The sequence below is a fragment of the Mixophyes fleayi genome, chromosome 10 (genome assembly GCF_038048845.1).
Source record: "Mixophyes fleayi isolate aMixFle1 chromosome 10, aMixFle1.hap1, whole genome shotgun sequence".
Classification (NCBI taxonomy): domain Eukaryota; kingdom Metazoa; phylum Chordata; class Amphibia; order Anura; family Limnodynastidae; genus Mixophyes; species Mixophyes fleayi.
Genome location: NC_134411.1, coordinates 89,044,086 through 89,068,466, shown reverse-complemented (window position 1 = coordinate 89,068,466; position 24,381 = coordinate 89,044,086). Strand labels below are relative to the sequence as shown.

At 41.6% G+C, this 24,381-nt stretch overlaps 1 protein-coding gene across 1 annotated transcript; it reads left to right on the top strand.

Annotated features, from left to right (window-relative positions):
• The first annotated feature begins 1,071 nt into the window (after positions 1–1,071).
• On the top strand, positions 1,072–24,244 carry VPS9D1 (VPS9 domain containing 1). Its single transcript, XM_075189073.1, has 15 exons — positions 1,072–1,256; positions 4,689–4,761; positions 8,390–8,479; positions 10,132–10,381; positions 10,617–10,728; positions 11,992–12,054; positions 12,206–12,258; positions 12,329–12,416; positions 13,151–13,236; positions 14,087–14,529; positions 16,382–16,511; positions 17,222–17,412; positions 17,944–18,010; positions 21,144–21,248; positions 21,859–24,244. Exons 1-15 carry the CDS (start codon positions 1,158–1,160, stop codon positions 21,962–21,964), a joined length of 1,956 nt encoding a protein of 651 aa, XP_075045174.1. The 5' UTR covers positions 1,072–1,157; the 3' UTR covers positions 21,965–24,244.
• Positions 24,245–24,381: the final 137 nt, after the last annotated feature.

Below are 24,381 nucleotides of genomic sequence, written 5' to 3'. Positions count from 1 at the left end.
CAAAAAAATAAAACTTTTCTGTGATTAAGTCACGTCTACTATGCTCTTTGGATTTAGGACCACAGCTCAAAGAAAATAATATTTATCTTAAAACATGGGCCTTTACATTCCTATCATGGTGTTAGCGAAGGGCATCATTATAAATTATAATACATTGGCACTATGAATTTTGCCAAAGCAGAAGCCAAACATTTTCATGGATAACTATGCAATAAATAAGTGATCCACAGCTTTGATGCGGCTTATACATACTTACCAGCTTTTTTAAGTTGGTGTCCGGGAGACTCTCTGTAGCAGGTGGGTGTGCGGGGGCGGGGCGCCGAAATCGCGTCATTTTGGCCCCGCCCCTGCGACGTCATGACGCCAGGAATCGCGGCGTTTGGGATCTAATTCTGCCCACTTCACTAGGAAGTGGGGCACTTCCTAGTGAAGTGGGCAGAATTTGGGAGATTGCCACACTCGCCCGGGAGACTCTCGCAAAATGCGGGAGTCTCCCGGACATTCCGGGAGAGTTGGCAAGCATGGGCTTATATAGTAGCTATAAACAAAGCTGGATCATCCACTAGGCCACTGTTTCTTAAACCTGGTCCTCAGGACCTCTAACAGTGCAGGTTTTCCATGTCTCCTTGCTTTAGCACAGGTGTAGTCATTACTGACTGATACATTGTCACAGATCCACAGGTGATATAATTATTTCCCTTGTCACCTGGAAAACCTGCACTGTTAGGGGTCCTGAGGACTGGGTTCGAGAAACTGCATCAGGCAACATAGGTTCCCACCTAGGACTCAATGTACATCGAGGGGTCTGCATTTTTTTAACCAATTTTTTAAAAAAAAAAAAAAAGTGTGGGAAGCCCAAGGCACTACCTTGCCTAGACAATTAATTAATTAGCAAATGACACCCATCAGGAAAAGACACATTATCACACAACAAATCATCTTTCAGTTGTACCTGTCATCTTATACATGGGCCGCCAGAGGGCGCTGTGGACAACTTTCTCGTCTCTGTGGTTGCTCTCTGGGTCCGTGAGTGCATAACTCCGGGTAGCGTACGCCGTGTTTACACTCCGGGTGTACAACATAGACACGGCCACAAAGGTTCCGGAAGGTGTTTTTTTTTTAATGTATATTACATATTGTCAGTTCCCGTCTCTGTTATGGCTTCTTCAGCCAGTGACGGGGCTCTGAGGCCGCTACAGACAGCCATGCAGCTGGCAAACAGAGCCATCCAAATGGACACAGGGAACCGGCACCGGGTGAGGACAGGGGCTGGGGGTGTTAGATGAGGGTGGGGGTCAGCATATGTCAGTGCTGTCACCTCAGCCATAGGATATACAGACTGTCTGGATGCATATTAGCAGATGGTACTATAAATTGTTATTCACTACCTCATCTATAACCCCCTGTCCATATATTAATATATTATATGTCCATATATATTTATATATACACACACTTATTTCTATATACCATGGTGGTCTGGCTTTGACTTTAATAGCTCAGGTGTCAGGGATTATCCTTCCTTCACCACCACATACTTAGCCCAGGAGAGATCAGGGATTCTAGGCTATATGTAACCTTGCAGAATATTAAACAGTCATTGGAGTGATAATTATGTGTGTATTAGTGTTGTGTAGCAATGGAGCTGATTTGTATGAATGTTCTTTGTTTTGTTCTTTTTAAATGGCTTTAATTTGGACAAGTATCTATTCAAGTATTTTTGTTGTAGTTGATATCCTCCTATTGATAGGCAAAACAATTTATATTCATCTATTGTTCTGCTCATTTGTAGTTGAAAACAAGATATAAAATTATCAGCTTCTCTGCAGATCTATGGGCACTGCTGCTGCACGGGTGCTAGTGTTTATAGCATTTATATTACAGCTAGAAAAGTGTAGCATTTATATGACTGTTCTTAATAAGCGTTTAAAATGCCCTTTGTGACAGGGTTTGCTTAAATGCAATGTATTTCAATGGGAGAGCATCTTATCTGAGCTCTTTGGATATGTGTCTAAGTAAGATGTTGCTTTATGCATTTTAAAAGCCACTTGAGAAAATAAAGCGCTCATGTGACATTCACGCTGTTTTACTCAAGAATAAATAATTTCAGTTTGGAGTAATTAAACTCTGTGCTTTAAATGCATGGCTTCTCCTGGAAGAGTAGGCCACTCTCCTGGATAACACTTATTTTTCTAGTTAAGTGGGTGGGATCTTGATACAATTCTCATTATCATGTCCCCTGCTGTGCAATAATGCGAATCCTGCCATTGCACAGCCTGGGGGACGGGGCGATGCAGATATATTCTTGGAGGGGAGGTCCAAAAAGTAGTAAAGTATGGGTAACTATGGAGTGAATATAGCTTATGTAACACCACTGGACGGGTTAATTGTATTGTTGCAGCAATGTAAAAGATTAACCCATAGTCTGGGCTCTCTGTGAAGTTCAATTGTAGTAAATATGGAAAGATTCTCCTTCTAAGGGTGTTGTCACACAAGCGCTTTTCATGTCACATTTAAAGCGCAGCCAGTAAATGCTCTAAATTGAAATAATTTCTGTGAGTAAAACGGAGAGAGCGTCACACGAGCTTTATTCACTTGAGAGGTTTTCAAAATGCTGACAGCCACGTTTCAGGCAAATGTCTAAGTTGCTCAATACTAAGACTCTCCCATTGAAATCCAGTATGTGTGAGCAGACAGCTTCACAAGGAGCAAGTGCTTTTATGCTGTGAGTGGTAGACCCGCTGTTTTATCCCCTCTTTTAATATATCTTTATTATTGATGAGGAATACCCACTCCTGAGAGGTTATTACACCTTTTTCTTAAAGTCTGGGAAGCATATGAATGCACATACATTACGCCTCAGAAACTCAGTTACTTTGCCTGTCAACTATTAGTTTATATGTAACCTATTTAGACTCCCTGTATGACCAGTTTTTGCCTAGTTTTTAGAGTCCATGGGGTATATTTACTAATCTGCGGGTTTGAAAAAGTGGAGTTGTGTCCTATAGCAACCAATCGGATTCTAGCTGTAAATTGTTGAATGTACTAAATAAATGATAACTAGAATCTGATTGGTTGCTATAGGCAACATCTCTACTTTTTCAAAACCGCAGTTTAGTAAATATATCCCATGTGTGATGGATGTTTTCAAATCCTCTTCCATGTCTGATGCTACAGATTGTAGTAGGAAATCAGGGAAGCATACATTGAGCACTGATGTATTCTCACAGGAATAAACTAGAAAAACAATTTGGGAAGAGTTGAATAGACTAATGGAGGGTGTCGCCTTTTCTGGTTTGATCCTTTTGCAGAGTGACTAGACCTGTTTTTCTACCTTTGGTTTTTAGCAGTGATCCATCCAGCCTGTTACAAGATAAATTCCAGCCTCTTCTGCCTGAGCATAGATTGATGGCATTAATATTCCATGGGTGTAATAAGATAGGTCACAGATTACTGACAGCATGATGTAGACAGCTAATGCAATATTTTCAGTTCTGCAGTTGAGTAATTGCCATGGTGGTGTCATATCTTGCACCTTACCCCCAGAGACTGGGGGAGATGTACAATACTAATATATGTGCTCTGCTATTCATATTTTCAAAGGTGTGGGTCATATGTGTTAGAAATATATTATCTTATAGGGGATGGCAGTAGACAAGCCTTATATTTCTGCATAGCTTTCATGTCAAAATAAACAAATAACACACTAATTCTAAATATTAGGATAAAATATTATGGAAAGCAACAAAGTCAGTAGGGTGCATGGAACAAGCCTTATCTGAATATATTTGTGTGTCATCTTGTTTGTGTATGTGTATTTATATATAATATACTATAGATATATTATAAAATATTACGTACAGTGGTGGAAGTGGGGGTGTATACAGTGGTATACCATACAGCCACTTTTTCTAGTGTCTTCTTTGTAAAACTATTAGATTCCATTAACTTGCATTACCATTACATTTTTCATACCGCCACTACTACATAGAATTGGCTATAAGTTTTTTTTTTTTTTTTTTTATCATTCTCATTGAGGCATTCATATCTCCAATCACAGATCATACATCCCTGCGTTAGACAGCTGAGCTAACCAGTGGTTAATTTTAGATTTACTACAGTCAAATATGCCTTATATTGTTATAGTGCTACTATCACATGTTGGTAGATAATCGTGTTTATTTTAGTCCCTGCCATGCTCAACGGAACCTTATATTGTATAAGACGGGGTAGATTTATAAAAACAGCTAAAAAGGAACAGTGAAAGTGTTGTCCATAGCAACCAATCAGATCGTAGCTATCGTTTATCTAGTACAGGCTTGGCTAAACTTTGACACTCCATGTGTTGTGAAACTACAAGTCCCAGCATACCCTTCCAGCAATAAGCTGCTATATATTGGCAAAGCATGCTGGGGCTTGTAGTTACACAACACCTGGAGTGCCACAGGTTAGCCAAGCCTGATCTAGTACATTCTGAAAATGATAGCTAGAATTTGATTGGTTGCTATGTGCAACACTTCCGCTTTTCCTTTTTGTTGAAGTTTTAATAAAATCTACCCCTAAGGTTTTGTGGAAACAGTTTACATTGACACTTTCTGGTCACTTATCTGTTCTGTACCTCAGATATCCATGGTTCAGTTATATGCAAGTGTAAACTATGGGATAGGTGAAGTCTTTGTTTTCTACAGGAGGCCTACGTGGGATATTTGAGGAGTGTGAATTTTATTTCCCAAGTCCTGGCTGAGGAAGTTGAGCTTAAAGGTAAGTTTATCTTCCTTTTATGTCTCTGTTCAGTAACACAACACTTCACAGACATCATTTTTTAGGCTTCGAAAAGATAATGATTCCAATTTTTTTTAAGCTGATCAAAGGGGTTAAATACCAGCGAGAACCAGTCTTTGTAGCCCTCTCTTTGTGATTTATGGAGGAGTAAACTTCGCTATCACCACCCATTCTGCTTCAGTGAACTGTTAGTAGCTATTTGCGAAGCAATTTTGCATAATTGAAACACAAGTAAGTAGACTAAGAAACTCGCAAAAGTAGTCTATACTAGGAAGGTCCCTTTAAGGTAAGAATGACATTGACAAAGGAAAGCAAACAGAGTTTTGATCCATTCCTAAATTTGAGGTATTTTTTATTTTTGCAAAATAAACTGCCTAATCTGTAAGTAAAGTGATCAGAGTTGGCAGTAGAGGGACCTTGTCCAAATATTGCTCAGTACTCTGCATGTCTGATTCCCACCATTTAACCAAATAGGTTATAGGATCTCTTTTGGCTTATTGCATGTAGATTTATGCCTAAGACACCGCACATTTTTAAGGTGTGTTTAACTAGGGTGTGAGCGGTATTTTTCTGTAGTGGAAGGACCAAAATATCCCAACTCTACGCAGTAGTGATGTTGGGCTGCTGTCAGTCTGATGTACATCCCACTTGTTGTCATGACCACTATGAAGTCTGTAGTGACAGATCTGACTGACATGATAGGGAAACGAGTTGTCACTAGACTAGGTTTCCCTACATAGACAGGTTTTCATACATCCAGTCTAGTTTTCAACTAAAACTAGAAAACTTGTCTTTTCCTGAACGGCTTTCAAGCAAATGTCGCTGTAATGCCAAACTGAGAGTCTTAAACTCTGATACTGGCCCTGGTTAATGATACAAGACACAGGAGATTAGCTGATGTCTTTTTGTGAAGGGATTGATGAGATTTAGCAAAATAGGGAAATAAGAAACAGGAAGGAGGAGGTGACTTTTTTTTTTTTTTTTTTATAGAAACAGATGATTCAGTGATACAGAAAATATGATTCATGTTGTCCTATGATCAGCACCCAAGATGACTAAAGCTGATGAGCCAGCGCTTACATTGCTCTTATTTCCAGGGTGACCTATGCTGGGTATAGATGCAGTTATCACGCAGATCACGTGATAAATGACCGCGTTCGCTCCCACCATCGTATTTTATCATATCAAAGCACATCGTGTCGTTTGATTTCGTTGTCTAAACTTACTATAAATCACAATCAAGGGTGGAACGATGTTGGGCAAATATGGAAGTGTGTACGCACTCGCGACCAGCCGTGTGGGCAGATCTCTATAGAGTGTGCAGAGTTACGATCTTTTCAGCAGATGGTTATGAGAGATGAATATCACAGATCTGACGGTAAATCGTGTAGGTGTGTACACGTGGACCGGCATGATCAACGGGACTTTGTCATTGATGAAATCGTTTGAGAGATTGCATCTGAAGTAAGATTACATAGGTGTGTACTTAGCTATACTGCTCACATCTCCTGGAGAGTGAGTCATAGTACAGGCCTGGCTAACTTGAGGCTCTCCAGATGTGCTGAAACTACAAGTCCCAGCATGCTTTGCCAATAGATAGACAATGGATTGCTGGCATGGCATGCTGGGACTTGTAGTTTCACACCACCTGGTTGGCTAGGTCTGTCGATACGATGATCGTTCACTGTTGCATTGTACACACTAATGTGATATCAGGCCAACCGGTTGTTTATTGTCTGATTGACCCGTTAATCGACTGAAAACAGTGTAGTGTGTAATCCAGCCTTAGGGAAAATCTGTATATCTACAATTCTAAACTTCCAGAAGTTAACAAGTTTGAGCCAGCTTGATTAAGTACAATTTAGGAAGGGGCATATTCTATTTAGAACAAAATATATGTTTGTGGCTATATTTGGAAGAAAAATCAAGACAAGGAAAAAAAAAATGAAACGACTGTGAGCGCATTATGAAGGTAACGTAAAAGTAGTTTTAGCTGACAGTGTGCTTGTCCCTTAACCGTGCCATTGACTTGTGATAACTGTCTTACTTTGGAGAGTGCCATCACTTCAAACACTACATCAGGCAGCAATCGCTCTGTTACCTATGATTTCCTGTATATCTTTATCATGATTGGTGTAAGTGGTATAGTCCTTATCAGCGCTTTTGTGGGTACAATCCGCAAAATCCCTCTGCACATGGCCAGAACTAGCTCATACGCCACAGAACACAGCCACGTTAAATTCATCTTCACATGCAAAGGACACTTACTGCATTCCATTATTTTAGGGAGGGAACGAGGCAGGGAAGAGGTCCATGCCTGTAGTCAATGTACAGTAAGGGCGTTTCAATCTCGAGATCTTTTTGAGATGCCCAATTCAACCTCTGGGCACCTCAGAAGTACTTGTTTTTTTTAGCCGTATCTCTTGCTCCAGCTACAGGTCTACAGTAGGTGCTAATTACTAGTGATGACGGCTGTGTATGCATGCTATAACATGTGTTTGCAAACAGGAGTAACTGTAAAAAATGTATTGTGTACAGTAGACATTCATAACATACTAATAAATGTATTTCATAGGGAAAGAAATAAAAATAAAAACCACAGGTGACATTAATTGAATGTTTGTTGGTTTTTTTCCTGTGCGTTCATTTGGGTTTTTATATTCCACATATGCATCGGCCGTATCCTGCAGTGTCTTTTCTAGTAGAGGGGACCTACGCCACAACTATCTTCACGTCCGCTCCTTGTTGACTTTGGGCGTACGTATACCCGATATGTGTGCGTTTTAAAAGAAACGCACGTTGCGCTCAGTGTGCGTACCTTGATCATCGGGCCCTTTGTCTTTCTGGCCAGTACAGGACAACTCCAAGGAGCTCACTTTCTTTGTTATACACATAGCCAGGATTTTGCTGTGCTGAACGCTTTTCATATGCAACACTCATGGCCACTGTTCCTATTTAGTCTACCTGCAGATAAATGGCCTGTTCTGTGCAAAGCAGGATATCACCTGGCTGCTATTGTGTTGCAGATGGGTCTATGGAATGATTGTAACCTCATGCTGTGGGAGCTTGATTATATTCTGTACTTCAGTACTGACCCCACCTGGGTCCTTGTTTTCATTCCCTAAGTGAGGGTGGAGGGAGACATTGTCTTGCAGCCATTGCCATCTCCTAGAAGCTTTGTTATAACCATAAGGGTTTGTTTGTTGATATTTTCAGACCTCAATAGTCCTTCTTTCACTTTATTATGCACAGCAGTGGTTGCATAATGTCTTGTGTTTAGTATTTTTTGTTTTTTTACAGGTACATTTTGGAATCACACAATTTCTCATTCATAATATTCTATGACCTATACTGTTGGCTACAAAAAACTAAAGAATAAGTGGAAGTTATTACAATCCTGGGATACTGTTAGGATTTGTTTTTAATCCTTTAATTTGTGTTTACCACCTTGACATGACTTTAATTCATTGACTTGTACATGCATCGAATGTATACCGGTAAAGGTAATGATGGGTTGATTGCTGTAGAATGCACTACAGGGTACTTTTATTTTTCCAGCTTAGTGACTTTGTTTTCTTTTTTTAATATTATTTTCTCTTTTTGGCAGTAAATGACACTTTGAGCGCAGACTCACAGAAAATGCTGAAGTTGGCCGAGCAGTGTCTGGAGAGGGCACGGACGACCGCGGACAAACTAGGTAGATCCCAACATTGTTTTAGCGACTACAATATATGTTTTGATTGCTAAGGAAAAGGTAATGAATTGTTTGAGGACAGAAGAACATTCCCCCAAGTTGTTTTGTTGCAGGTCACAGTCCTGTTCTCTGTTGATGGTTTATTCCCATATTTTAGTGCCGCTAGTCCATTGGTCTCTGCATAATGTACTATAGTCTAAAAGAGTTTATCAGATATGTACCATCACCAGTTAATTGAAACTCAAAATTCCAGGTTAAAGCAGTAATCTCATGAAAAAATAAGGGGGGGGGGGGTGGTTTTTTTTTTGTTTTGATTTTTACATAAATCACTGTGCCAGGATATAAGAATAATCTTGGAAAATTACCATTTTTCCTTGGTTTCCTTCCTCACACTGCTATTAATGATTTATAATTCTGCAGGGTTTGCAAAGTGTCATGTGGCTACCATGGTAACCACAGTCACATGAAGTGACTAGAGAGGCTGTGGGATGCCAATCTGAGCTAAATTTGCTCACCCTCTGCCATCACATGACATTCTGAGACCTGTTTGTGTGTATGTGTGTGTGGCTGGCAGCCATAGTGGTCTCCCCTCTAGAGAGATTTTAAAAAGGAGATAATGATTTTTAGGAGGACAGCTAAGAAAAAGATGCATGCTTAAAAAGTACTTAACTTTTTTTTTTTTTTTATATGTGGGATTGCTGCCTTAATATATAAGAAATGAATAAAACATATTCAAATACAAATTAGAAGAGGTAAATACTTAACTACATAAATAAATACTTGCACATGCTGTGTGTTTTTTGAATACATGTACACACCTTAGGGAATACTTAAACTAGTACACAGTCATTGCCATAAGGGGTACATGATATTAAAATTAGAGGAACTCTGGCCTTGTACATTCACTCTCGCTGCAGAAGCTGACTTCCTGGATGATTAAATACCTTACAGAAAAATTTAAAAACTGCTAAATCTAAAATAAAAATTGGCTTATACAAAACAGCTACTAATACTAGTAACATTAACAAAATTATATGTAAAATTGTCCATGACTTCACAGAACGGGCAACAGGTGTTTGACATTGTATTTGTAATTTCTATGCAGCTTTGTACAAGAAGACTACAAAAGGCTCTGCAGTGCTTTTCAGTGGATTATTGAGAGGAAGTCTGCTGTGTGCAGGAAAATAACTTCCCCCTTGTTGACAACTTGACTTCTGTCTAACTTTTTTCTTTTAGTTAAGTTTTATTAAGAACTTCGAGCATAAACAATTCTCCTGTCTAACTTTTAACTATACATTTGGGAATGTTTTTAGCAGCTCTTTGCTGTAAGCCAACTTATGGCGCAAGTTACCTGGTCCTTTTAAAATCAATACACACCTAAATAATCAGGGTGATCACAACCAAAAAAATGTCTAACCAGGCCACGTGTCAGATTTTTTTCAGCACTACGGTGAAATATCCAAAGTAGACTGTTTGACTTGGCAAAATGAACCTTGCATTTCAGTTTGTGATGTACCAAATAAATCCTGGGTATTAGATTATCTATAAAGTATTGCAGGCTGTGTGTGGTGTGATCAGAGACATACTGTAATATACTGCATGCTGTGTGTTGCATATTACACTTTGTCATTGTGTTTGTGTGATTCGTGTTGTAGGAAATGTTGATGTGAACTTGAGGTCATCGAAAAATGAAATCTTGGAAGTCCACGGTCCTCCTCCCACTACTGATGTTCCCGGTACAGCGTCTGCTACCACAACAGCTACCTCTGCAACGTCTCGCCCTTCCCTCGGTCGTGTGTGGGGCCACCGTAGAGCTTGCTCAGACGAGGTCCAGAAGCTCGGCTCTTTTCCAAGTCCAGAGGTTTTCCAGATGCTCCGAACAGCCGAAGCCCAGAGTTGTAGAAAGTGAGTCCCGAGTCATCAAATTCAACTTCTAATTAGTCTAAGACAGGGGTAGGCAACCTGCAGCTCTCCAGGTGTTGTGAAACTACAAGTCCCAGCATGCTTTGCCAGTAGATAACCAGCAGATAGGTGGCAAGGCATGCTGGGATTTGTAGTTTCACAAACACCTGGAGAGCTGCAGGTTGCCTATCCCTGGTCTAAGACAAGCAGCTCACTGGCATCTGTCCTTTATCCACAGAGAGCTAACACCCCTGGAGGAGGCTTCTATACAGAACCAGAAGCTTAGAGCAGCGTACGAGGTCCGGCTGGCCAGACTAAACCCCAGGCAGGCCGCTCAGAAAACATCACTGGCAAGTGATATCGTATATAATATGGGCCGCAAAGCATTGGACCAGGCCTAGCCAACCTGTGGCTCTCCAGGTGATGTGAAACTACAAGCCCCAGCATGCTTTGCCAGTAGGTAACCAGCTGATTGATGGCAGGGTTTGCTGGGACTTGTAGTTTCACAACACCTGGAGAGCCACAGATTGGCCAGGGCTGCATTGGACAATAGGGGACAGAGATATAGGTGCTCATGTGATGTTGAATGATATTTGGCGAAAAGCTTAAGGTTTTAGTAAATGGCCCTCTTGTGTGTTTTCTTAAAGAAATGAAAACGTATAGAGTGTGCGTTTTTGTTCTTTATGCCATCTTCACAAGAGATCACATCTGTATCATGGTAGAGAGAGGCTTAGATCAGTGTTGGCTACCCTGTGACACTCCAGGTGTTGTTAAACTATAAGTCCCAGCATACCCTTCCAGTAATAAGCTGTTATTGGCAAAGCATGCTGGGACTTGTAGTTTCACAACACCTGGAGTGTCACAGGTTAGCCAACACTGGCTTAGATGGTCCATTAACCAGCACCCGTCTGTTTGTGTGTAGTCTGCAGGGACTGGACACCTCTTGTGATATAATTTACAGACAGGAGACAGCGGTGGAGTGTGGTGGACCCTAAAAACACCTTTTTGGAATGCAGCGACTACACACAGACCACTTGTAATGCTGAACATGTGGACCTTTAGTTGTATACCAGTTAATCCTCTTTGGGATGTCCTGTTGCACTGTTACTATATCATTTAAATGACTTGTATACATGAGAGCGTTTACCGTGGGCAAATTACAGGAGGCAAAATAGCGCAGGGAATGTTATGACAGGTTTACGGGGAGAGGGGTGTTTGTAGAATTCTTTACCAGTTGCCCTAAAACCAACACTACCCAGTCATTTCTGACAATCGGACACCCGGAGAGGTTTTACCTTTAGAACTGACGCTCTAAGATGATATATTACACTTTGAAAGGCATAGGAAGAAAATCAGCCTGCAGTACTCCAATAATGAATGGAAGACCTTGCTCTCCTGCAGCATGTTTTATCTTGCGTGTGAACACAGAAAGGCAATAGCATGACTACATCATAGACATGAAATCTTTCTTCATGTGATAAATAATGGCCAAAAAGTGTAATAAAAGCTCTTAAACTGACCAATTCATAATATTGCGGCAACGGTGAGGAAAGTGCTAGCTCTTCTAACAGGACATCATCTCTGCTCATGTGACCATGTTTATTTCTCTCTAGACACTCTCACTTCAGAGAAAGATGATGGAAAACCTGGTGATTGCTAAGGCCAGAGAGGAGACTGTATCCTTTGATCTCCAAGGTGTGGTGGGCGGAGAGGAAGCTGCTGGTAGGGGTCTTGCTTCTATTTGCATTCATTTACATGGAGGTTTTTGTCTACATAACTGAGGAGCAAGGCTAACAAATGCTAATTCCTTAACCTCCACCCCTCCAGTTACAGAGAAAAGCAGAGGAGCGCAGGCTGCGTCTTCAGGAAGAATCCAACAGGTATGCTGGAGATGGTTTGGCAGACGTTGTCCTCTGCTATCTCCTCCTTATGCCCCTGTTTTGCCTGTAGGCACTTCTCCAATGGCCGGCAGATGACCCCGCAGGAGTTGCAGCAGAAGCGGCTGTACACGGCCGTCCTGGAGTACGAACAGGATCATGTGAGTACAACTAATATCGGGTTATGCCAGGTGACCTCTGTTGCATCAAGCAGGAGAACATTCACAACATGTGGACCATAATGTCAACCAAACACAGGAGATGGAAAGGTTTCTTGTTCCTAGAGCAGTGTTGGCTAACCTGTGACACTCCAGGTGTTGTGAAACTACAAGCCCCAGCATGCTTTGCCAATATGTAGCAGCTTATTGCTGGAAGGGTATGCTGGGACTTGTAGTTTCACAACACCTGGAGTGTCACAGGTTAGCCAACACTGTCCTAGAGGATGTGTGTGTGTTTATATGTTGCAGGGGGACTACCTTGGGCTGAGTCACTGGGCCACCAGCTTTTTTTACCTAGTGTTCCTAATAGGCTGCTGAGTCGAGCCCCCCCCCCCCCCCCCCCATTGGGCTAAAATTTGCTATCCCTCCCCTGCTTCCTACTGCCAGTAAAGGCAGCTGAATTCATGAGAATGCAGCCGATCTGTGTCCCTAAGAACCAGAGACCTCAATGAGGCACTTTGTCTCTAATTCCTAGTGATTATTGGGTCACCACTGTGTGTAACTTTTTAATGCAGTCTTGTTTGCACCCCTACACACACTTTCTGTATTTTTTAATAGCCCCCCCCCCCCCTTCACTTCATACTCTTCCTCTTTCCCCCTGCTCACTTTAAGTCTTTACCTGCACCTCTATACCCCACCCCCTAACCAACAGTGTCTTCTGTGATTCTGTGTAACAGGAATGGCCAAAACTCTGCAAGGAGAAGATTCAGAGTAATCCCAGTGATCCGGACCTGCTCTCCAGCTACATATATCAGATCCTCAGGTAAAAAATGAGTGGGAGCTTTGCACGGTTTTTAACTCTGCTTGAAATCGGGCCACAGTCACCTGTTGCAGTGTGGCTGTATTGTGACTATGTCACCATTGGAATCCAAGTCCATAACAACTGAATAGGTCTTGTTACACCTCATTGAAAGTCAATTGTCCATTGTGTTACACAGCACTGAAAGGGTTAGAGGCCCATTCCGACCTTTTGAAATGCAAAATGATAGATGCTAAAAGTATCTAATTTATGTCAACAGCACTTCAGAGCCAAAACATTGGTTTATCTGCAGCTGTTTGGCTGGTAGTAAACAGTCCTTTTAATTCCATTCACACCATAACTTGCAGTTGTGGGAACAATATGGGCAGAGATTGTGAAATCTATTATCATAAGAAGGTTTTCTCTGATTGCCTATTCTTTACAAAGTGTGAAATGTTATCTAGGGAATTGGGTAAATAGGAAGACAAGTGGCTCTTATAGTTCTGACAAGAGAGCGGTGTATTTGTCAGTAACGGATGTGGGATGGACTTTTACACAAATATGGCAGCATGTAGGGCGCCATTCCTAATATTCTGAGTTAATGCAGCAGTTATGACCTAGCTGGATTACAGGCAAGAAGGTACAACTCAGCCTCCACTGTAATGTACCAAATGTGTTTTAATGTATAGTACTGCTGCAAATTGTGTATAATGTGTACTGTTTGTTTGTCTTTGGACACAGAATAAGTGAAATTCTGTGTCCTCTGCCTGCTTCTCGCTGTATCACAAGGCGCAAGAATATAATTAATTGGCTGTGGAGGGACATGCAGTGCAGCCTCATATGATTGCCCTATTTTTTTTCTCCTTTATTACAGCACCTCGGAACATCCAGTTGCCAAACTACTGATACGTCTCCAATGCCAAATATACCGCCGCCTATACCAGGTTATCAGCACGGACCGCACTCCGGAAACCTCAGACTCCAAACTTTGCAGTCGGTCTCTCCCCATAACCTCTGTCTCCTTACCAGCCCCCAGCACTTCTCTAATGAGACCGTCGCAGAGTTTGCACTCTCTGCCGGGAACCTTCCAGCTCTCTATTCAACACAGCCGCTCTGCATCAGAGGGGCTGGAATGCTGGGAGCACCCCTGGGAAAGCCAGCTAGATGGGGGGAAGGAGAACAGAGACCTGGAGAGCTCTTATGAGGACTTGGAAATGTTAATGTCTCCAACGCTACTCGAGGACCCAGCCACACTGCAGGAATTAACAGCATCGCAGCACTTAAAGGTCGTGGTGGAAGAGATTCACTATGCTACAGGTATGTGTTCTAGGCTCAAAATACGTAAAGGATCTAATTTAATTATGGTCTGTCAACCAAAATGATCACGCAATGATCAAAGCATGCCAAGTAGCTTAAATGACTGGGGTCTCATGTTTTTTGACCAGTATGGCATCCCGTTAAGACCTCCTCCTATTATTATTAATAGAGCTGGTATATATGGTTCTTATTTCAAAATTTACATTTTGATTGATAGGCTCCAAGGTCTCTACATTTTATGCTAATGGGCTGCAGGCATCCGATTCTATATGATAAAGCAGTCACGCTGTATGTGGCGAGTTTTGGATATTAAATAATGTCCGAATTCAAAAATGTGGATGTATAAAACTTCCCCTTTTGCACTAAGCAAGTTGTGCCATATCCATTATCCTGATGATTACCCCACACATTCACATAAATTATACCCAATAGTGCCCTTATACTTTATGCAGAACAATGTCCACATGTATTGCACCCAGCTTGAGACATGCATGCATTGCTAAGCCATATCTTCTATTATTATTATTATTGTCTATTTGTAAGGCGAATCTGGTAACAGTATGTAATGCTAGATCCACATCTAGTGCCAGGGGCAGAATGCAGAGTCAAACTTGGTGATAGGTCTCCAATGTTGTGCTTACCAAACTCTACTTTTCTATAAATGTCCTTCTGGGTACCTGATCTTGCCATCTTCAATCTGCGTTGTTACAGACTAACAAAGCACCGTTTTCTGTCCTGCACTGAAAATTAATAAACTTAAGTAGCTCAATGCTGCCCCCTGCTGGCTGCCACCCTGTACTGATATAGAAAATACTGCCTTCTGTAAATGTTAAATTTTCCATACCACAACTTACTCTCTTTCTATTATTAGCTCTGAAAAGCACCATTTAATCTTCTTTAATACTGCTACAGACAACTTATGATGTGTAGCTACATTATTTTTTCTTCATATGGGGGCAAAAATGTAAAATAATAACATTTAATTGTCAGACATACTTTAAATATGGGAGCATGTGAAACGGCAGAAGTCCTGCTGAGGCATTCCCGTGTTCTGACACAAGGTGGCAGCACAGGATGTGATAGACTCCCAGCTATGACTTTACAACTTGGCCAGAGAGAGTGGGGCTGTGTGTATGGGGGGAGAAATCTGCCTCTGGTGCAGTCCTGCAATATAGACAGAAAGTAAAGGCTGGAAATAATGTAAACACCTATGGACAATCTCATATGTTTGCAATAATGCAAAGCAATAAAATGGTAAAGGTGATAGATACCCATTTTAAAATTCTTATTCCACAAGTGAGAATAGGCGAGCTTGTATTGTTGTTTATTTATTTATTTTTCTTCTGCCCTGTGGTTGAAAAACATTTGTTGAAATAGTTTCCTTATTACACCTGCTTCTACATGAATGTATCTCAAACGTCTGCAATTATGGACATATAGTAAACACAGTGCTAGCACAGAGTACATTACATGCTGTTACTGTGCTGCCATATAGTGATCACAGTACTAGCACAGAGTACATTACATACTGTTACTGTGCTGCTATATATTGATCACAGTGCTAGCACAGAGTACATTACATGCTGTTACTGTACTGCCGTATAGTGATCACAGAGTACATTACATACTGTTACTGTACTGCTATATATTGATCACAGTGCTAGCACAGAGTACATTACATGCTGTTACTGTACTGCTATATAGCTTGCACAGAGTACATTACATACTGTTATTGTACTGCTATATATTGATCACAGTGCTAGCACAGAGTACATTACATGCTGTTACTGTACTGCTATATAGCTTGCACAGAGTACATTACAAGCTGTTTTTGCATCTTCCCCATCTCCAGATTTGCTGCTGTCGTCCTTCTTCATCTCTCTGGATCTTCCTTCTGACGCTCACGTTAAGGACGTGTGTCTGGAATGTTTAGAAGAAAGCTTCTTCCCTCCTCTGTGGCCGGCACTGTTGTCTCTCTACAGGTATGTTTACAATAAACACTGTTCTTGTGTGATCCAGAGATCTGACATCTGTGAGGGACAGATTGTGTGTTACGTGTTTTGTGCGAGATGCCCAGAAGTGGATCACTGCAATGTGCAGACAAGTAGATCTCTGAGTGTGCCTGTAATTGGTTGTTGCAGTGTTCATGTGTCTAGAGTGGATCACTATGACGGGCTTAGTTTTGAATCTATTCTAGATTGCTGTGAATATGCTCAGTGGTGGATCAATGCAATGTGCAGATGTCTAAATTATTATTATTATTATTTATTGTTATTATTATCACTACTACTATTATTTTTATTTATTATTATTACTTCTTATTATTACTATTATTATTATTACTACTAATATTATTTTATCACTATTTTTATTGTCCGCATTATTATTATTATTATTATTAATATTAATTTCACCATCACTACTATTATTAGTAAGGTAGACAATATAAATGCAGACATGTAAACAGAGGGTAATGAGAGCCCTGACATAAGAGCTTACATTCTAATTGGAAGAGAGCACAGCTGATACTAGAGGAGCGAGTGTGGCTCAGAGTGGAGTGATCTACTCAATAGTGGATCATGTATAGTAAAGTGTAGTATAGTACATTTGTAGTGAAGCAAAATGACAATAATCCCTGCCTTTAAATAGGTTCTATGGATATATTTCCCTTATGCGTTTCTCTTTCTCTCAGGCAGGTGCTGTTTGCCGAGGAGCAATCTTTACACCAAATCATGGAGCTCTACAGCACAGCTGGGCCGTCTGTGGTGGGGGTCCGACAAAAGCTGGACCACCAAGATACAAAGAAGCTATACAGAGCGGCCATAGAAGATCTAGAGCAAGTGTGCCAGCAGAGCACCCCACAGAGGAAGCTGGATAGCATACGTAAGACCACGCATTTCACCCTTTCATGGGGAGATTGGATAGTTCACTAGCAACTAGTTAATACTGAATTAATGGGCTGCATCTCATGGATATTGGATCAGTCCACAAAATCTGTTGTGTAGGCAACAGATGAACATTAACTCTTGCTGGGCAGTTACTAATAAGTAATAATATCTTTCAGGTTGCCTTTGGGGCAAAGGGCAGCTCTTAACACCAAACTCCTGGATGACGGCAGTAGGGCAAAGCTTAAGAAGTCCACTTACTGGCCGGTAACCATTAATAAAAAGTAGTTACTGATATTTAGTACAGTGGTTTTAATCCCATTTACATTCAGCAAGCACACTCGTGTATGGTACATCTTCAGTAAAGCCACTATGTACTGGTCTAAAGCTACAGTGACCGGTTACAGTATTGATTAACCCTACACTTAAGGGAATTTAAGGGAAATAGTAACATTTACTTGGACAGGGGGTAGATCGATGTGTGCAGACAAGGGTGTATATAATATCTATATTCTTTTGTATTTGTTAGTGAAGACCCTGCGTCGGATTTGCGAGTGCACAGAGGAGAACGGCGCCTCTTCCGGGACTGTTGCCATGTGAGTATCTTCCGTTTTTTTGGGTAAAGCTTTAAGAGCGAAGGTCAGGTCAAAGGTCGTCCGAACCACACTGTGCGAGATTAACCAGCCATGTGTGATACGTTGTCTGGCTCTGTCCATCTGTATCTCTGTGTGTCTCTCTCTACTCTTCCCCGCTCTCCCTCCTCGTGTGCCCAGGTTGCCAAGTACATGATGTTTATTGGGTAGAGATAGGAGGCCCCGCGGGGATCTTTACTGATGGATACGATGTGACAGTCTGGAGCAGAACATGGCCCTTCCTGCAGAGTACAGGGGGCTGCGTCACTCTGCAGAGCAGCAGCTCCCCAGCACAGCGGCTGTCTGCTCTAATTAGCATAGAGAGACAAAGGATGGGGGTAGAAGGGGAGCCATGTATAGGAATGGGCAGAGGACGGGAGCAGACAGCAAGGTAGTGGAGGGGAGAGGGTATGGAAATGCGCTAGTAAAGGAAGAAAGAAGCAGCAAAGAGACTATTCAGGGAATATGACTGTATTACAGATTCTTTATAAACTGATCGTGGGGAGGAAACACAAAGTTCACGGAGGGTGCAACAGTTGCCAGTGGTTAACGATGGGAAGACCTAGAAGGGAAAAAATAAATTATAATTAAAGGCAGCTTGTGGCAGATTTCAAGTAACATTGTTCTATCTATATAAAGGCCGGTATACAATGACCTTATTCCTTCTCTACTCCGTTCTGTTTTCACCCAGAAAGGAGCAGAGTTGAAAGCCTAACTTAGAAATCATTGATCTCAATGGGAAGACAAACTGACAGAGCACATGGGTTTATTACCAGATGACAGAGCCAGAGCAGGTTAAAGTAGAGGATATAATCTGTCCTGTACTGTATCCGCCACCAGTCTGTTATCAACCTTGGATAGATTACTGAAATGCATCTCTGTCTCTATAGAGATCGGTGATTTCTATGTGAGTTTCCATCTTTTTTTTTTTTTTTTCCATTCAGTCGTCAAATATGCAACACAGTAGAAACTGAATGAATGCCTGTGTGTATATAGCCTTACAGTGTGGGAAAAGGGACAGAGAACAGGTTCAGTAGTGGACTGCAGTAAATAGAGGAGAAATGGAAGATGGTTTGAGCAAGACGAAGGTATAAGTAGATTGAGTGGAGCTAGAAGAAGGGGGAAAGACTAGGAAGTGAGAGTAAAGTTGGTGGACGCAGCCAAGTGATACTAAGTAGAAATAAGAACTAGGACAGGGATAGAGTGCACTGAGTGGAAGACTGGATCTAGAAGTGGTAAAGTAGATTATAGAGCTAACGGGAGAGGTGGATAAAGCTACACTGTTTTCGTCCAATAATCGGCTCAAGCAGCCGACATACGACCGCTCGTTCAAAAGTCGGGTCAGTGTGTGCAGTGACACGATGGTCGAAAGTCTGCCCAAATGGACGATTATTGCCTCATTTGGTTGGTCGTACCGTTTAATATTTTCGTTCCAATCTCGTTTCCGCTGTGTAGTGTATAAACTTCCGACCGATCCACAACAGTGAGTACGAAATTACAGTCATTGCTCACGACAACATGGCTGTAAAGTCGCTAAAGGGACGTCCACTCTTCCCTTTATTGTCCTAAACAAGGCTAGTGTGTATGCAGTCCATGGACCGAGCGATCGGAACATCGATATAAAAAGTTGGTCGAAATTTCTGTAGTGTGTACCCAGCTTAAGACCAGGAGGAGTAATAGAAGCTGGGTGGTGAAATAAGCTGGGATGTGACACACTGCATTGTTAAATAGATAAGAGCGGGAGAGCAGAGAGCTGAAGACAGTAACTGAGCCAGTGAGTGAGCAGTCGTACAGGGCAGTGTGGGCAATCAGACAGCGTATCCAGCGACCGATCATCTAGTATGGTAGAGAGTAGAAACTGCTAGGACAGTTCATCGAGCTTAAGGAAAGGAGATCCAGTATAGACAATAAAGATAGATAAAATGTACTTAGAAGAGTGAGACGGACTGAAGGATCAGCCAGACAGGGAAGACTGGAAGAGTAATCGGACGCAGAGAGAATGTTAGGAGAGTAATGGAACATGAGCAGTGTTATATGGAACGGGCGGGTGGGCTGGATGGTGGAGGAGATGCAGACAGAACATGAAGAGACACTAAAGCAGGGAAGATCTAGCACAGGACTGTGGCAGACACAGAGGCACATCGTCTCTCACAGAGGGGAGGGTTAAACGCAGGCAGCAGCCCCTGTCGCTGAGGGCATGTTTCTGGTGCAACTGTCGGCACATAATGAGACTGAAACACCCAAACATCCAGACACATCAACATCCTGAGCGGCCTCGCCGTGGCCCCAGACAGCAGGACATCGCTTTGGGGTGATGACCCCAGACACACAAGGACACTTTTACTTGTTTGATCTCCAGAAACATTGAAGACCTATTTCCTGATTATTGCTTTTCTGGTCTCAGACATGAGACGTCTCCACAATCCTGCGCCCCCCCCCCCCCCCCCCACTAGAGCATCAGAGCTGTCTGGGTCTCCCATCCTTCCGCTCCCAGCACATTCAGCTGGGCAGAAATGTCACCCCAACCGCAGACACAAAAGATGTCCTATGTTTACTGCACCTCACCATCTTTCCTGTGCTAGATACAAAGACGTAATCCCTTCTCTAGATGACTTTTTATTTTTTATTTTACAGGTATTTGCTAGGAGAAACGAATAAAATTTAAATCTGAGAAATACTTTTCCATAGGTTTTGTGATGGATACTTTTACGTACAAAGAGCAATCGTAAAAAATGACTATTAATTGTATTCATCTAATTCTCGACATACCAAATATGTATATTGTATTCAAGGTCTTAGGGAGTTACAAGAGACAGCCTGACACTTGTTTTATGTGGACAGACAACTTTCACGTTTGAACACTATATAGTTTTGTTTTCTGCCAATATATGTTCCTGTACTGTTATTAAGCTATCTTTACCTTCTTCTTTATTGTAGGGGGTTGAGTTATATTAAGGCGCTATTTAACAATAATAATCGTTATAATTTGATGTATATATCTGCGCTGTTATAAATCATAGACTGAGCATTGTCTACTGTACAAGTCAGAGTCTGGTTCTCAGCTGTTCACTAAGTTTCCCCTCTGACCTTTTTCCAGGGGAGCGGACGACCTGTTGCCCATCTTGGCATTTGTCGTGCTGAAAAGCCGCATGTCCCATTTGGTGTTTGAGTGTGCTGCGCTGGAGGAGTTTATACACGAGGGGTGAGTCCATGCCGCTGTTACTCTCTGCCTAGTCCCTTGTCTCTCCTCGGCTTATACTTTAGTGTGACAGTTTATGGAAGTGTCGCTGAAGCTGTACAACCATTAATTAGTAGGAGGAGAGGTCCCTGTCCTGGTAATGTCACTACTAGTCAGCAGTCTGCTGTTGTGACAGCTGTATTGTCTGTTGCTCCCTTCCCTGAGCTGCTTGCACAAGACTCATCTTCCCGACATGACTCTCTCTTGTCTTCCTAGTAATTTATTTCTTTACCAGACTGTGCATGCAAACCTATTGTGCAGTATGAGTCAATTGTTATTTCTTTAATTTCATTATACCAAACAATGTGATTGATTTGTAGATTGCATTAAATTAATTAAAAGGTAAGAAATTATCAATTTTTAAAACTGAACAATGGGTCCTGAAAGTGGCAGACTTATCCTGTATCAGTAGGCACCCAAACTATCCTTTACTGGCTGATTACTCTATGGCCAATATTGTGCAGCGCTACACAATCTATGACAAGCTGACTGACCTTTCTGAAGGACCGATACCTTATTCAGTATACATCATTAAACTTTATTTCCTCTCTGTGTTTTTTCCTCTGTTACCCAGGTCTCTGATCGGAGAAGAGGGATATTGTCTGACCTCTCTACAGAGCGCCCTGGCTTATCTGGCGACCCTTCCTGTGCCTCCCCCACCCCTTACTGTCGAAGGATGAAAGACTTAAAAAAAACTATTTTTGTTACAGCTTTGTCTCTCCTGTGAACTCTTCTAACTTTATTAGGCACCTTATCTCTGTAAATAAATATATTCTGCTATCACTGATCTTAGTCCCAACAATGTGAACTAGAAAACGTATAAATTCCATCTGCAAAGCATCTTTCATGTCTATGGATATGATAAATACGTAGACATACCAACTTACTATAATTCTAGAACAGGCCTGGTCAGCTTGTGGCTCTCCAGGTGTTGCAAAACTACACGCCCCAGCATGCTTTGCCAGTAGAGCCAAGAGAGTCACAGGTTTGCCAGGCTTGTTCTAGAGTCTCGGCATTTCCACACTGGGCGCTGCCATGATTAATTAAAGGAAGTGGCTGTGTGACGTATATACTGAGAGTGCAGCAACAGCTATAGCTATTGTATTTTATAATGAGTCTGCTTTTGCATACTCTGAAGATGCTAGCGAGTCGGTAACCTGAGCTAGACTGACTTATATGGAGCTACAGTAGCAACTAGTATAGAGCTCTGGTTACTCATGAAATCATCACTGTCTGACACATAAGTAAAGATAACATTGCACTACAGAGTACTGAATCATGGCATTCTTTTATAGTAGGTCTCATCCTTAATGGTTTAATTTCCTCCTAATTAAGTGTTAATTGTTATGCATAAGTGTTGCTGGTGTTCAAAGGACCAGAGTGATGCCTATAGACATGTGGTTGATTAGGTGAAATGCGTTGGGTGCTAGTTTGTACGTGGTGCCTAATGATTAGCATCAGAGACATAGTCAGTCCGGTCTCGCAGGATACCTACTGACTGTTGAACTGCAAAGTCTACAGCAATATGGTACCTGCCACAGATTAAGCCTGAAACTACAATGAACCTATGTAGCACACTTTTTTTCCGCTAATATTTAAATCTTAAACAGTACTTCACTATGTGCCCATCTGTCTCCTTTTATTAACCCGCAACCACACTTATCTGTACAATTCGGAGGGGCACTTCTTCTGTGAAATCTGAACAGACAGGCAGTACAGTACATATGATCTGTGACTGCCCAGATTATGACTAGAAGGATTACAACAATACAAGGCTCCAATCTAATCTAAATGTAAATACGATTTTACTAATTTCATCTAAGAGTACTTCAGTATCTCGATTTTCTGCTGGCCTGTCCGTAGACATCTCCCCGATTTGGGAGTGCGCCGTTTGTCGGTACACAACTATATACAGTTGAAGAGCAATCACAGCAAGTGTCGGTCCCTGGGCTGATCATCTCATGTTGCACACCTTGATTTGGCGTAAACCTCTCATTCTGTGTGTGTGTATATAATATATTATGCAGTCTCAGTCCGTGTCTTGATTGCTGAAAGTTCATACTTAATAAGAGTCCAGATAACTCTACACACTTTATCCCCTACTGTATAATATAAGGATATTGGAAGTTGGTGGGAAGACCTCTGTCTCCTGAGTGATTCTATACAGGTTGGGGAGCTCCTTGGTGACTTCTGGTACCCATATTTTACAGTGGGGCAGGAGGTTCCTCATTTCTCCTAGTAACCCCATTACACATAATTGAACAGTGCTACATATAAACACTGGAGTGTATTCACTGCGGGTTTGGGGGGATTGAGATGTTGCCTGTGGCGGCCAGTCAGATTCTGGCAGTCATTTTGTAGAATGTACGAAATAAGTGACGGCTGGAGTCTGGTTGGTTGCTATGGGTGGTGTCTCTACTTTTCCAAGCCCACAGTTTAGTAAATATACCCCCCCAGAGTCTATGGTTACAGTAACTGACATTTAATTCTACCGCATTCGAGTCGGCTTTGTAGCGCTCCTATGTAACTTGGATAAACACTGTGATGAAAGTAATGTTATGCCACCTCTGCTTCCATGTTAGTCTGTTGACGTTGTTATAAGGCCAGTAGGGGTTCCCGCAACTGGGGCTTAGTTATAGGTGCATCTGTTTTACTACTTTAGAAGTTTACTAACTATAGCAACCAATCAGGTGCTTGCTTCCATTGTCTAACCTCTACTAGTCAGATGGAAGCTAACAGCTGATTGGCTTGCTATGATGTTGTTGCCGATTTGTGCACAATTTTGGAAAGGCTTCACCTTTTATTGTACCCTTGCACAGCAGGGCAAGATATAATGATATTGGACTTTGGCAGGATCACCTTGCACTGAGGTGACTTGTAATGTTTCTTATGTTGTGGAGGGCATTGTGATACAAATTTACCAGTTGTCAAAGAATAAAAACTTGTTTTATATGTTTAAATTACTGTTATTAAACTATGTTTTGCATTTAAAAAAAACCAAAAAATTGCACTACAGAATTTATATTCAGTTTCATTTTGGTGTCTAGGGCACAATTAGGCAACCCCTGGCTCTCGAGCTCTGTGGAACAGCAAGTCT